Source organism: Aquarana catesbeiana, linkage group LG05, assembly GCF_042186555.1.
Source record: "Aquarana catesbeiana isolate 2022-GZ linkage group LG05, ASM4218655v1, whole genome shotgun sequence".
In the NCBI taxonomy this organism is placed as follows: Eukaryota; Metazoa; Chordata; class Amphibia; order Anura; family Ranidae; genus Aquarana; species Aquarana catesbeiana.
The window spans coordinates 388447584-388461790 of NC_133328.1; the positions used below are offsets into that span (position 1 = coordinate 388447584).

General features: G+C 42.8%; 1 protein-coding gene across 2 annotated transcripts in view; it reads left to right on the forward strand.

Annotated features, from left to right (window-relative positions):
• PAK1IP1 (PAK1 interacting protein 1) overlaps window positions 1-11608 on the forward strand; it is a 49092-nt gene extending 37484 nt beyond the window's left edge. The window contains exons 9-10 of one of the 2 annotated variants that reach the window (XM_073631042.1): window positions 7270-7390; window positions 11377-11608. In XM_073631042.1, coding sequence (XP_073487143.1) covers window positions 7270-7390; window positions 11377-11525 — 270 coding nt within the window. In that variant the 3' untranslated portion in view covers window positions 11526-11608. Of the gene's footprint in view, window positions 1-7269; window positions 7391-9356 lie in introns of both variants that reach the window. The other variant, XM_073631043.1, reaches the window with a different exon arrangement.
• The last annotated feature ends 2599 nt before the right edge of the window (window positions 11609-14207 follow it).

Below are 14207 nucleotides of genomic sequence, written 5' to 3' on the forward strand. Positions count from 1 at the left end.
GCCGTCCTAATTGCACCCTTACATTTCTTATTGCATTCTTTATAAAGTCTGAATGCTGAGGATGATCCCTCAACCTTGTATTTTTTGAAGGCTTTCTCCTTTGCTTTTATATGCATTTTTACATTGGAGTTAAGCCATCCAGGATTTTTGTTCGCTCTTTTAAATTTATTACCCAATGGGATACATTGGCTAATGCCCTTATTTAATATGCTCTTAAAGCAAACCCATCTCTCCTCCGTATTCTTTGTTCCTAATATTTCATCCCAATTTATGCCTTTTAGCAAGGTTTGTAGTTTAGGGAAGTTGGCTCTTTTGAAATTCAGTGTCTTTGTGTTCCCTTCATGTTTCCTATTTGTGTGATTTATACTGAAACTAATTGACCTGTGATCGCTGTTACCTAAATTGCCCCGTATTTCCACATCTGTGATCAGGTCTGTATTGTTGGTAATCAGTAGATCCAGTAATGTTTTATTTCTAGTTGGTGCGTCTACCATCTGACCCATAAAATTGTCCTGCAAGACATTAAGGAACTGGCGAGCCTTAAATGAATGCGCGGTTCCCTCTGCCCAGTCTATGTCTGGATAATTAAAATCCCCCATTATGATAACACTTCCCATCCTTGCTGCTAATCCAATTTGTGATAGGAGATCCATCTCCACTTCCTCAGGTTAGGGGGCCTATAGCATACTCCCAGTATTATTTTCCCCTTAGCTTCATCCCTTTGGAGCTCTACCCATAAGGATTCCACCTCCTCTCTAGCTCCCTCAGTGATGTCATCTCTCACATTCGCTTGTACATTATTCTTGATATATAGGCATACCCCTCCCCCTTTTTTACCCTCTCTATCCTTGCGGTATAGGGTATACCCTTGAATGTTTGCCAGCCAATCATGAGAGCTGTTGAACCAGGTCTCTGAAATTCCCACAAAAAGTCCAAATCCTCCTTGTACAACATAGTTACATAGTAGGTGAGGTTGAAAAAAGACACAAGTCCATCAAGTCCAACCTATGTGTGTGATTATGTGTCAGTATTACATTACATATCCCTGTATATTGCGGTCATTCAGGTGATTATCTAATAGTTTCTTGAAGCTATCAATGCTCCCCGCTGAGACCACCGCCTGTGGAAGGGAATTCCACATCCTTGCCGCTCTTACAGTAAAGAACCCTCTACGTAGTTTAAGGTTAAACCTCTTTTCTTCTAATTGTAATGAGTGGCCACGAGTCTTATTAAACTCTCTTCTGCGAAAAAGTTTTATCCCTATTGTGGGGTCACCAGTACAGTATTTGTAAATTGAAATCATATCCCCTCTCAAGCGTCTCTTCTCCAGAGAGAATAAGTTCAGTGCTCGCAACCTTTCCTCATAACTAATATCCTCCAGACCCTTTATTAGCTTTGTTGCCCTTCTTTGTACTCGCTCCATTTCCAGTACGTCCCTCCTGAGGACTGGTGCCCAGAACTACAACAGTATCTCTAGTTCACCCATCTTGTCCGCCATGCTCCTGGCATTGGTGAACATGCCACATAGTTTAGACCGGTCGCATTTTGTCCTCGTATTGGGTGTTTCAAGATTGCAACTAGGACTTGCTACTATACTCACCTTGTGTTTTTGTGCTTTGGTTAACCTACCACTAATGCCCCCAATACTACCCTCTGGAATATCTTCCGCGCTGGCTATCACTGTCTCTGGACCCTCCCCCCATCGCCTAGTTTAAAAACCCCTCTAACTTTTTGGCCATCTTCATTCCCAGCAGATCTGCACCCTCCTCATTTAGGTGCAGTCCGTCCCTTCTATAGTACCGGTTACCGACTGAGAAGTCGGCCCAGTCCTCCAGGAACCCAAACCCCTCCTTACTGCACCAGCTCTTCAGCCACTTGTTTACTTCCCTAATCTCCCTCTGCCTTTCTGGTGTGGCTCGATGTACCGGTAGTATTCCTGAGAATACTACCTTGGAGGTCATTTTCCTCAATTTAGCACCGAAGTCCCTAAAATCGTTCTTTAGGACACTCCATCTGCCTCTGACTTTGTCATTGGTGCCAATGTGCACCATGACAGCCGGGTCTTCCCCAGCCCCTCCCAGTAATCTGTCCACAAGATCCGTGATGTGCCGCGCCCGGTAGACAACATACTGTTCAGCGCTTCAGGTCTTGGTTACAGATTGCCCTCTCTGTCCTAAGAATTGAGTCCCCTTCCACCAGAATCTGTCTTTCCTTTCCCTTTGCTGCCCCCCCACTCTCACTGGAGGAGTTCTTCCCCTGGCAGCTAGGAGAGTCCCTCATCTCCAGCAGTGCTGGTCCCAGACTGGTTTCACCAATGTCACTCAATGGAGCGTACTTATTGGGATGCTCCAGTCCTGGATCGGCCTCCCTGGCACTTCCCCCTCTACCCCTCCTGACTGTCACCCATCTACTTTTTTGCTAGTGCCTGCACCTCTTTGTCTCCACCCGCCTCTGTGCTGGCCCCTGCCGGCACCTGCCGTGTACGTTCCTGGCTCTCCTTTAGTATGGAGGGACTTCTCAGTGCTGACAGTTGCTTCCCCAGATTCAGAACCTGGGCTTCCAGGGAAACGATGTGCTTACATTTTGCACAGCAGTATTCGCCCTCGATCGGATGATCAAGGAACGCATACATGCGCAAGATGTACAATTAGTCGCCTCTCCACACCCGCCGGGCATCGTACCTATTAAATTTAGTGAGGATTTGGGGATTTTACCTTGTCCAAATTACCTAACAGCTAGCTTCCTGGCACTAATACTCAAGACAATACACAGGTACTCACAGACCTACGTGCAATCGCAGAACAGTCGCAGACCTACGTGCACTCGCAATACTCAAGTATACAGTACACAATACACAAGTACTAACGATCCACACACACTACTCAGACAACACTCAGATACTCACACTACACAGGTACTATGACCCCTGTTATAACCTCCTGTTTTAAACTCTGGTTTTTAACTCCCACTTATACCAGCTCCACTTACACCGAGTTCCACAGCCTCAGACTGAGCCCTACACCCAGTTAAATAGGCACCTGTGAGCAATTAACCTCCCCCCTTAATTGATAGACTGAAGGAACCAGAGAAAAAAAAAAGCTATTTAAAAAGTGACAGAAAAAGGCAAATGAAAAACTAAAAGGAAAAGCCCCAAAAATGCAACCCAGCAATCAACAAGCAAGACTTATTCACTCTATAACTCTGGTTTTTAACTCCCACTTATACCAGCTCCACTTACACCCAGTTCCACAGCCTCAGACTGAGTCCTACACCCAGGTTTGGACAGCTTTTTTTCCCTTAATAAATTAAATCATTTTAAAAACTGCATTTTGTATTTTTACTGGCATATAACACGCACCCCAAGTTTAGGAGGGAATTTTAAGGAAAAAACTCTTAGGAGGGAAGTTTAACCGCTTCAATACCGGGCCTATTCTGGCACTTCTCTCCTTCATGTAAATATCATAATTTTTTTGCTAGAAAATTACTCAGAATCCCCCAAACATTATATATGTTTTTTTAGCAGACACCCTAGGGAATAAAATGGCGGTCATTGCAACTTTATAGCTGGTATTTGCGCAATAATTTCAAACGCCTTTTTTTGGGAAAAAAAACGGTTTCATGAATTAAAAAATAACAAAACAGTAAAGTTAGCCCAATTTTTTGTATAATGTGAAAGATGATGTTACGCCGAGTAAATAGATACCTAACATGTCACGCTTTAAAATTGCGCACAATCATGGAATGGCGCTAAACTTCATTACTTAAAAATCTCCATAGGCGACGCTTTAAAATTGTTTACAGGTTACCAGTTTAGAGTTACAGAGGAGGTCTAGTGCTAGAATAGTTGCACATGCCCTAACGCACGCGGCGATACCTCACATGTGTGGTTTGAGTGGCGTTTACATATGTGGGCGGGACTTACGTGTGCGTTCGCCTCTGAGCGTGAGCTACCAGGGACAGGGGCGTTTTAAATTTTTATTTTTTTATTTTTACACTTTTTTTTAACTTTTTTTTGATTACTTTTATTCCTATTACAAGGAATGTAAACATCCCTTGTAATAGGAATCTATGTGACAGGTCCTCTTTATGGAGAGATGTGGGGTCAATAAGACCCCACATCCCTCCTCTAGGCTGGAAAGCATGAGATCGGAAAAAAAAATTCACCGATCTCATGCTGACAGCCGCGATCGCGGCTTCGGTTATTTCCGGGTCCCGGGGCATGACGTCATAACGACGCGCCCGGGCCTCCGTTGGTCATAGAGATGACTGGTGACCATCTGATCACCAGTCATCTCTATCGTCAACATCCGGCGCCGGCCGATTCATTCTCCGGGCCCCCGATGGCACGGGAGAGCCCGGAGAAGCACCGGATGGCGGCGCCTATAAGAACGATGAAGCGGTGGAACTGCCGCTATGATCATTCTTATCGTGCACAGAATCGCCGGCTGAAAAGAATGATATCTGATGCATCTAGCTGCAGGCATCATTCAGATATCACCCCACAAAGTAGAGGACGTCATTTTACTATAGGCGGGTATTGAAGTGGATATGGGAAAAAACACATTTAAATGCCCATCAATGCAGCCTTATCAGTGTCCATCTGCAGCCTTTTGTCATTGCAGCCTTTGCAGCCCTGTGTCATTGCAGCCTTTGCAGCCCTGTGTCATTGCAGCCTTTGCAGCCCTGTGTCATTGCAGCCTTTGCAGCCCTGTGTCATTGCAGCCTTTGCAGCCCTGTGTCATTGCAGCCTTTGCAGCCCTGTGTCACTGCAGCCCTGTGTCACTGCAGCCCTGTGTCACTGCAGCTACAGGTATTTAAAATTGGCACCGATCATCGGCTGTGTCCGCCCTGTAGTGTGCAGGCGCTGAGGAGACTCAGAAAATCTCCAAACATCAACAGCTGATCGCGAGCCGGCGCCAACATACGCAAAGCCGTGTGTACTCGGCTAGTCTTGGCTCCTCTCGCAGTCCCACCCAGTCCCGCCCCTATGATGGGCCATAACACAGGTTCAATGCCGAGACTAGCCGAGTACACTCGGCTTTGTGTATGTTGGCGGCGCTCGCTCCGCTCACAATCTGCCCACGATTTTCCCCTAATTTTAAGGGGAAAAAAGTGCGTGTTATACGCCGATAAATACGGTACTTGGTTTATCTTTCTGTATAATTAAAATTTGTTTGATCTGAGTAATTTAAGTGTGACAAATATTCAAACAAATAAAAAATCAGGAAGGGGGCAAATACTGCTATTGTTGGACCAATGGCTAATAAAATGCAAAGATGCAAAACCACAAGCACTTCAAACAAATGTTTATTGTGAAGAACGCACACATCACATAAGGCATAAGAAACCAACATTTTGGGGCTGTCACTGTTACCTCAAGAGGCCCCGAAAAGTTTGTTTCCTATGCCTTATGTGACGCTGTCCTCACAAACACATGAAATGCTTCAATTTGGAGTGCTGGAGACTTTGTATGTTTTGAAATTCAACCACTCTTCAATAAACAAAACCTTTTCCCTCAAATCAGTTCAAATATATCCTAAATGCAGTGCCTAAGGTTGCCTTCATGGTCTTAAGAAAAGGAAGCATAAATAAAGGAAGCATAAAATGTTGCTGTTGGAAAGATATGTGCATGTGTCAAAAGTAGTTTTTATATTCCCAGCCTAATTGCTTTTATTATAAAGTAGTCATGTTTCTCAGCTTCAGTTCCAGAGACCACTAGCTGTGCCAGAATGCGTTTTTTTAAAATAAGGTTTGTGTCGGGGGAATGAAGCCTGCGCTGTATATTCTTTTCTGGGTTACCATAAAACACTATGCAGGGTAAATTTAGCCTGTTAACCAATTCAGCCTCTGAAGAATTTACCCCCTTCCTGACCAGAGCACTTTTTGCGATTCGGCACTGCGTCGCTTTAACTGACAATTGCGCGGTCATGCAGTGTTACACCCAAACAAAATTGATGTCCTTTTTTTCCCCACAGAGTTTTCTTTTGGTGGCATTTTATCATCTCTGCGGTTTTTATTTTTTGCGCTATAAACAAAAAAAAAAGCGACAATTTTGAAAAAAACACATTATTTTTACTTTTTGCTATAATAAATATCCCCCAAAAAATATAAAAATATTTTTTTTTATCCCCCTCAGTTTAGGCCGATACATATTCTTCTACATATTTTTGGTAAAAAAAAATCGCAATTAGTGTTTGGTTTGCGCAAAAGTTATAGCGTTTACAAAATAGGGGATAGTTTTATAGCATTTTTATTGATTTTTTTTTTAACTAGTAATGGCGGCGATCAGCAATTTTTATCGTGACTGCGACATGGCGGACACATCAGACAATTTTGACACATTTTTGGGACCATTGGCATTAATACAGCAATCAATGCTATAAAATTGCATTGATTACTGTAAAAATGTCACTGGCAGTGTAGGGGTTAACCACTAGGTGGGGCTGTAGGGGGTTAAGTGTGTCCAAGGGAGTGATTCTAACTGTGGGGGGAGGGGCTGTGTGTGACACATCACCGATTACAGGGAGCTGTGATCAGTGTCATTAGGCAGAACTGGGAGATGCTTGTTTACATTAGCACCTCCCCATTCTTCCTCACCGTGAGACGATCGCGGGTATGTCCGTGGACATCGAGTCCGCAGGACCCGCGATCCCGGTCACAGAGCTCCCGACGAGCGTGCGCCCGTGAGCCGCCTCTTAAAGGTCAACGTACAGGTACATTAATCTGCCTGTATGTGCCCTTCTGCCACAGTATATCTGTGTGAGGCAGTCAGGAAGTGGTTAATGTGTGGGAGACCTAGCTAATGTATCTACATTGCTGATGTTATTCATTGGCAATCTTTATCAAATTAAATTTGTCTTCGAATCTGTGGCAGCCTGGTAAGATCATAAATGATTGATGCATTACTTCCTTGGTTATTTATTTGTTTTTTTGATTGATTTTTTTAGTTGTTTTCTGTTCATGCATGAATTATTATCCATACACTTACATATATATATTCTGTAGTGTATTCATGCAAAACTCTATTATGTAACCATGTAACAATATATATCTCATCCATGTTCTCTAGAAAGCTAAAAATATTTTTAAAACGAGAACGATGGATATGCATGCCTGTCCAGTCAAAGTTTTAGGTAGTATAAACTGGTGAAATGTTGTGCAAACATAGTTTAATATATTTCCATACAACCTACTATACATTCCAAGTGATGAAAATGGTGTTAAAAGGTGAAACATTTATGACTAATTATATACTTTTTTTGTTTTTAGGTAAATTTAGCACCAGTGTTACTTTGTGAAGTTAGTACATCAGCCAGACTGACCTGTCTGTCTGTATGGCTTCCAGAACTCGTCAATAATAAAGAAAAACCAAGCACACATACTGCTGCTGGTGAGGATTGCCTTTTTCTTATGGGTTTAACCGTAGATGAAGAATGTGCTTTGCATCGAAGCGTGTCCCAAAGTCCTGTATGCCGGTGGCTGCTGTGTTTTTAAATATCCCATCCTCTGACCCCTGCATACCCCTACCCCCGCAACTGTGATCTTCCAGTGCTGTGGGGGTTAAAAAGATCAGCTTCACCAGTCGCAGGCACTCGCTAAAAGCATCGGCTATGCTTGCCCCTTACACACCGTACTGCTCCATTATAGCAAGCTGTACCTTTGTGGCTTACAATGAAAAGCACTGAATTGGAGGATAGGTGGTTAAATGTAAGGTCTGCCGCCTCTATTCATAGAGTGCTTTGACTTGTGGGAACCAGTGGTACAGCTTCTATGAATGGAGCAGGAGCAGAAAGGGTGGGCATAGTCAGCACTTTTGACAAGTGCCTGTAACACATGAGGCTACTCATATTAACCCACGCAGCACTGGAAGATCACCACTGCGGCGGTATCCGGGGGGCAGAAGATGGAAGATTTTAGAAAACGTTAGATATTCTCCTGCCACTTCTCTTTTGGCAGCTGAATGAAGAGATGACATCCTGCGTAAGCATCAGCCTAGTGACTTGGCTCTTACACAGTGCTGAATATTTTGGTGTGTAATAGGTCAAGAAGAGCACAAAATGTAAAATCTTTAGGAGTCCAAAGTCTTTATTCAACTGGTTACAACAAGCAGGGCAAACGACAACCAACTCCCCTTTATCAGATCTATCCATCCTCAGAACCAGAATACAATATAACTTGACTATAGAAAAAACATTACATTTTACACTGAAAACCACAGATTAATCTTTATGTATACACGGGTGATGGTTGTAAACATGCCACGTTCACATCTAGTGATTTGAAATGCATGTTGTGCTTTTTTTTTTTTTTGTTGTTTTTTTTTTTTTGTTGTTTTTTTTTTTTTTGCACAACGCATATAGGGCAGCCCATTAATTTGCCAAACGTACAACTTACATGGCAAAGTAGCATTTTTCTATATCCGGTTTGCACATTTTGCCGTGTTTGTCACATGTTTCACTGCACGGCGAAACACACGTTTGCTTCCCACTTTTGGGGTGCCATTAACAATAGACTGCTCAATGGACATGTTATTATTTATTTACTTTTTTGCATGTGCTTTTTTTACTAGCAATTCTGCTTTATGACCCTTTTTTTTTTTTTTGTGTGTGTTATTTTCAACTTTTTCTCCAGCCCTGATGAAGGGGCATTGTGTGGCCTGCGAAACATGTTGGTTGTCTTTTGCCCTGCTTGTTGTAACCAGTTGAACAATAAAGACTTTGGACTCCTAAAGATTGTTTTTATTTGCTACTCTCTTTTACCTATTACACTTGGATTTCTCAACTCTCCTGAGGGATCCCCCAATCTTTGTGGTGATCTGCCAAACGTGGGCCAATTGGGCTCAAGTAATGGCTTGGGCTCCATTCACACTTGTATGACTCCAAACTTGCGATGACTTTAGAGTACAACTTTGGATGGGTGTAACTTGTATACGACTTTTGCTTTGACCAGTGATGACGGACAACTGTTGCACTGCATAACATGCAGGTATGAATTTCATGCAACTTTTGAGGGTTAACATTGAACTCTATGGCCCTCAAGTTGCAGGAAAATTGGACTTAAGTAGTGCATAAACTACTTTGAAGTTTCTGCAACTTTAGGTCGCACATATATGAATGGTTATTATTGGAACACATGGGGAATGACTTGCCATGAGGATTTGATGTCCAAAGTTGCATGACAAGTTGCACAAGTGTGAATGGAGCCCAGGTCCAGTGCCCCTCTACTACCTCTTGAATACTTGTGACAGCTCTGGGTCAGTTGCATAGCACCTGCACTGTCATACTGAAGAAAGGGCAGTGGGTCACATGCTCCCCATAATCCTGAAGTATTGAGTACTTCTTCTTTGCTCCGTGCAGCTGAATGATACATTGGGAAGAGCAAAAGGAAGGTAAGGATGTGTGAAAAAAGTATGTACACCTCATGGAATTTTATGACTTCAACACATTTAAACAGGTAAGCATTAGATCTTTATTCAAACAGTGCCTACAGATAAAGGTGATATACTTGAATAGTTTGCCTTTTATTCAACATGTGCTATACTGTGGAAAAATGAAGTACACCTTTGGCCTCAGAAGCTGGTGTTGCCCTGTATCAGAAATTACTGTAGAATTACCACAGCATTTTGTATAACCCTCCAGTGACATTTTTGGCCTCTTCCTTCAGTTGCAATATGTTTGTGGGTTTCCTTGAACAAACTGCCGTTTAAAAATTTCAGTGGGAATCAACTCAAAGCTTTGACTAGGGCAGTCTATAAACCTCTATTTTGGGCAATTCCTCTGTGAATTTGCCAGTGTGCTTTTAGATCATTAGTGAGTTGAAAGATTTATTTCTGGTTCAACTTTCCAACAGATGGCCTTACATTCTCATCAAGCACACTTTTACAGTATATGCTGCTGTCTGTATGATTGACCCAATGATTGCATTCCCAGGCACTGAGGCCAGCAAAGTAACACCAAGTCATAACATTTCCACCACCATGCCTCATTTATTATGAGGGTCTTCTCCTGAAATGCTCTTGGTTTGCAGCAAACATCTACTGTTACTGTGACCAAAAAACTATCTACTCTGAATAATCAGTGTTCAGCACATTGTTCCAGAGGACTTCATTGTTACCTATACACTGTATATTCAACAGTAAACTTTAATCTTACTCTAATGTTCTTTTTGGACAGTAAAGGCTTCTTCTTGACACTGCTTTCATGCAGGTTGAATAAGTACAATCTGTTTCTGATTGTAGATGCATTCAGTTTAACTCAATGTTTTGCAAGAGTTACCTGAACACCCCACCATGAAAATGTGTGTTTCTTGAAGACTTTTTAGCATTAAATGGTTGGCACTTGTGAATTTGCTGTTTAAAATCCATGCCACTTTTAATATTATTTTCTTTACAGTGGAATGATTGATGTCAAATCATTTTGGCAATTTTTTAAAATCCCCTGCCACACTCCTAGGCAGTCACAACTTTCTTTGAGGGGCTTAGAGAGCTCTATTGAGCTTGGCTTGATGACACCAGATCCTAGGTTTCTGAGGTTTAAATGAGATCGGTTCTACCAACATACTCCCTAAGGGGGTTTTAATTATCGGCACCTAATCTAGAACATTGGATTCTGGTTTCACTAAATGTGGGTGTGGGGGTAAAATGTTTCCATATGACAGATCTGCAATTGAAATCATGAAAATGAACACCACATGTCAATTGTATGTGTCAAATTATATCCTCTTTATCTCTTGGAACTATTTGAATAGAAATCGAATGTTTGCCTGTGCAAATATACTAAAAATTAAACCATTTCCACGAGACGTACTACTTTTTTTTTTTTTTTTTTCTCTAATAACTATGTGAAGCTGGGGTGGAGAAAATTAGGCGAACCTGTTAAATTTGCACAGCATGGCCAAAGTATAAGTAGTTTTAAATAGAAATTACCTAATCTTCCTTTTCTGGTACAATACTTTCTTTGGAGAAATGCACAGATGCAGATCAGCAGGTCCCCATCTTCCTTTTCAAAAAATGTTCTTTCATGCTGGCAAAATAGTAGTAGTGTTTCACCAGCAGGAAATCCAAAATCACAATCTCACAATCTTTCCTAGTTTTAGATATCGCCCCCATTCAGAAAAGAAGGGGGGATACCTTAGCATAGATCAGACCAGCATGATTTATTGGAGTATTGAAGGTTAAGAGCACAGCTGAAGAATGTGGCGAGTCTCTCAGGCTCACCTGCCCCACCAGTCCATGCTGGATCAGTTACTGCAGGGTTGCCATTTAAGTTTAATTATATTCCAGAGATTGAAAGACTATGAGCAGTACATGTAGCTGGGATTTATTTCTGTAAAATATTCTGCTTTTGTTTGACTCTGCTATAAATATTTGATTTCCAGAGAAGGATGAATGTCCCAAGAAGAGAAGGAAAGTCCCTGAGGACAAAGATGAGAACAGTGACGCAGAAGAAGCAGGAAAAGTACAGATAAACAAAAAGACAAAACGTACGGATAAACAAAAGAAAAAGAAAAAACAAAATACAGACTGAGCTCAACATTGAGCATATTGTCTTCTACAAGTTGGTGTAACATCCACTTTGCTGACATGCACAGATTAAAGTTTTATTTTGTAGCTGGCGTCTCCTGTTCACTTCATTTCTTTTTAAGTCCTTTTCTGTTCTAAGTTTTGAGGATAGCACAGTGCAAAGTTGCGCACAGGCCATACCTTTGTGAAAATTTGTCAGTAGGTCACAGGGCTCATTTCTGGCCTGTTTATCTTTTGCCATTTCTTGAACACTTGTGTGACCAGTGTTTTAAATATATGTGAACCTTTACCTTGCAAAACAACATTGACAATCTTTTGATGAGCGTAGTTAAAGCGGAACTTCACACAAAAGCGGAAACTACGCTTGCTTGCACCACCCCCCAACAACATTTGCCACTTTAGGGGGGAGCGGGTTTCTGGTTCTGACAGGTACCCACTCCCACTTCTGGTCAGATGTGCCGCAGCGATCAACCCCCCCCCCTCGTCCTTTCCCCAGTCTTTGGGACATATCACACGTTCCCGGAAGACTACGAGACCATTCACAAAGAGCAGCACGACTTGCACATGTGCAGTAGCAAACCCGGCTGTGAAGCTGCAAGGCTTCACTGCCTGTTTTGCCTACTTGAGATGCCTGCACCTGAAGCCAATTGAAGAATTGAGTGAGGACATCCTTGGATAGGTAAGTGTCCTTACATTAAAAGTCAGCAGCTACAGTATTTGTAGCTGCGGACTTTTATTTCTTTGAGGGGATCCTGGAGCTCCTTTTTAAAGTGTTTGTAAAGTTTTGTGTTTTTTTTTTTTTTCAATAAAAATAAGTTTATACTTACCTCCTCTGTTGCGGCTTGCTATGGGGCTGAGCTGAGTCAGTTTCCTGTGTCCATTCAGACACTGAGCTGCAGCCCGACCCTGCCCCCTCTCTCTCCTAATTGGCTGACTGACTTTGACAGCAGTGGGAGCCAATGGTGCTACTGCTGTGTCTCAGCCAATCAGGAGGGAGATTCTGGTACGGGCGAGACACTTGTGGACATTGCTGGAAAGATGGGGCCCAGGTAAGTATTAGGGGGTGCTGGGGCGGCTGCTAAACACAGAAGGCTTTTTATCTTAACTACTTCCCGACCGGCACACGCCGATGTACGACGGCAGAATGGCACGGCTGGGCAAATGGGCGTACCCGTACGTCCCTTTGAATTTGCCGCTGTGCAATTGCATGCGCGCCGGCCGGGAGCTCTGTGAGTCGGGTTGCGGGTCCCGCAGACTCTATCGCCGCGGGGATACCCACGATCGCCTCACGGAGAGGACGAACGGGGAGATGCTAATGTAAACAAGCATCTCCCCGTTCTGCCTAGTGACAGTGTCACTGATCTCTGCTCCCTGTGATCGGGAGCAGTGATCAGTGACGTGTCACACATAGTCACACCCCCCACAGTTAGTAACACGCCCCAGGACATACTTAACCCCTCCCTAGCCCCCTAGTGGTTAACCCCTTCACTGCCAGTGTCATTTACACAGGATCAGTGCATTTGTATAGCACTGATTGTTGATAAATGACAATGGTACCAAAAATGTCCGATGTGTCCGCCATAATGTCGCAGTCACAATAAAAATCGCTGATCGCCGCCATTACTAGTAAAAAAAAAAAATGATAATAAAAATGCCATAAAACTATCCCCTATTTTTTAAACGCTATAACTTTTGTGAAAACCAATCAAACGCTTATTGCGATTTTTTTTACCAAAAATATGTAGAATACGTATCGGCCTAAACTGAGGAAAAAAAATGTTTTTTTAAATATTTTTTGGGGATATTTATTATAGCAAAAAGTAAAAAAAAAATGCCTTTTTTTTCAAAATTGGCGCTTTTTTTTGTTTATAGCGCAAAAAATAAAAACCGCAGACGCGTTCATATACCACCAAAAGAAAGCTCTATTTGTGGGGAAAAAAGGATGTCAATTTTGTTTGGGAGCCACGTCGCACAACCGCGCAATTGTCAGTTAAAGCATGTGCCGAATCGCAAAAAGTGCTCTGGTCAGGAAGGGGGTAAATTCTTCCGGGGCTGAAGCGGTTAATGCATAGAATACATTAGGACAAAAAAACCTTATGACTTTACAACTCAGATGACCAAGTTCCTTCCTCCTATTCTTTGCAAAACACTGGAAACAGTTGCCCACGATGCGGCCATACCTCTGGTTGAGGGGGGTTGTATATTGACTGGGTGCCCACATACTCCAGGAGGCTAAAGCAGAATGGCCTCTTTTTGTCCTGGGAAGAGTGACGAATTCTGTTCTTCTGAAAGGATGGGTAGTTTCAAGGTTATGCCCAATATTACTTACAATTGCTGCTTCCTGATAGAAACGACCTATTTTCTTCTATTTTTGGTAATCCCCAGGTTAAGTTGATTTGGCCTCACCCCCACCAGGCCTTGTCATGTGGCTGTCGCACCCAGTTTTGCAGCCAGAACATGGCGGGACGGTAATTCCTCTGGCTCTCACCCTCCGCTCCCCACTGTCACTTGTAAACACGAGCCTCCTGTGTTTACAAGGGACAGCTTTGCTCTTAGAGGCTCCTGGATCTAACAGATCCCTGCAAGTACTCAAGGTGGGGACTTCTCTAGATGCGGAGGAAAAGAGTGATCTCCCTGCTAGAGCTGGGCAAGGTAGTATAGAGAGATGCAAGGAAGCTTGGGGGGT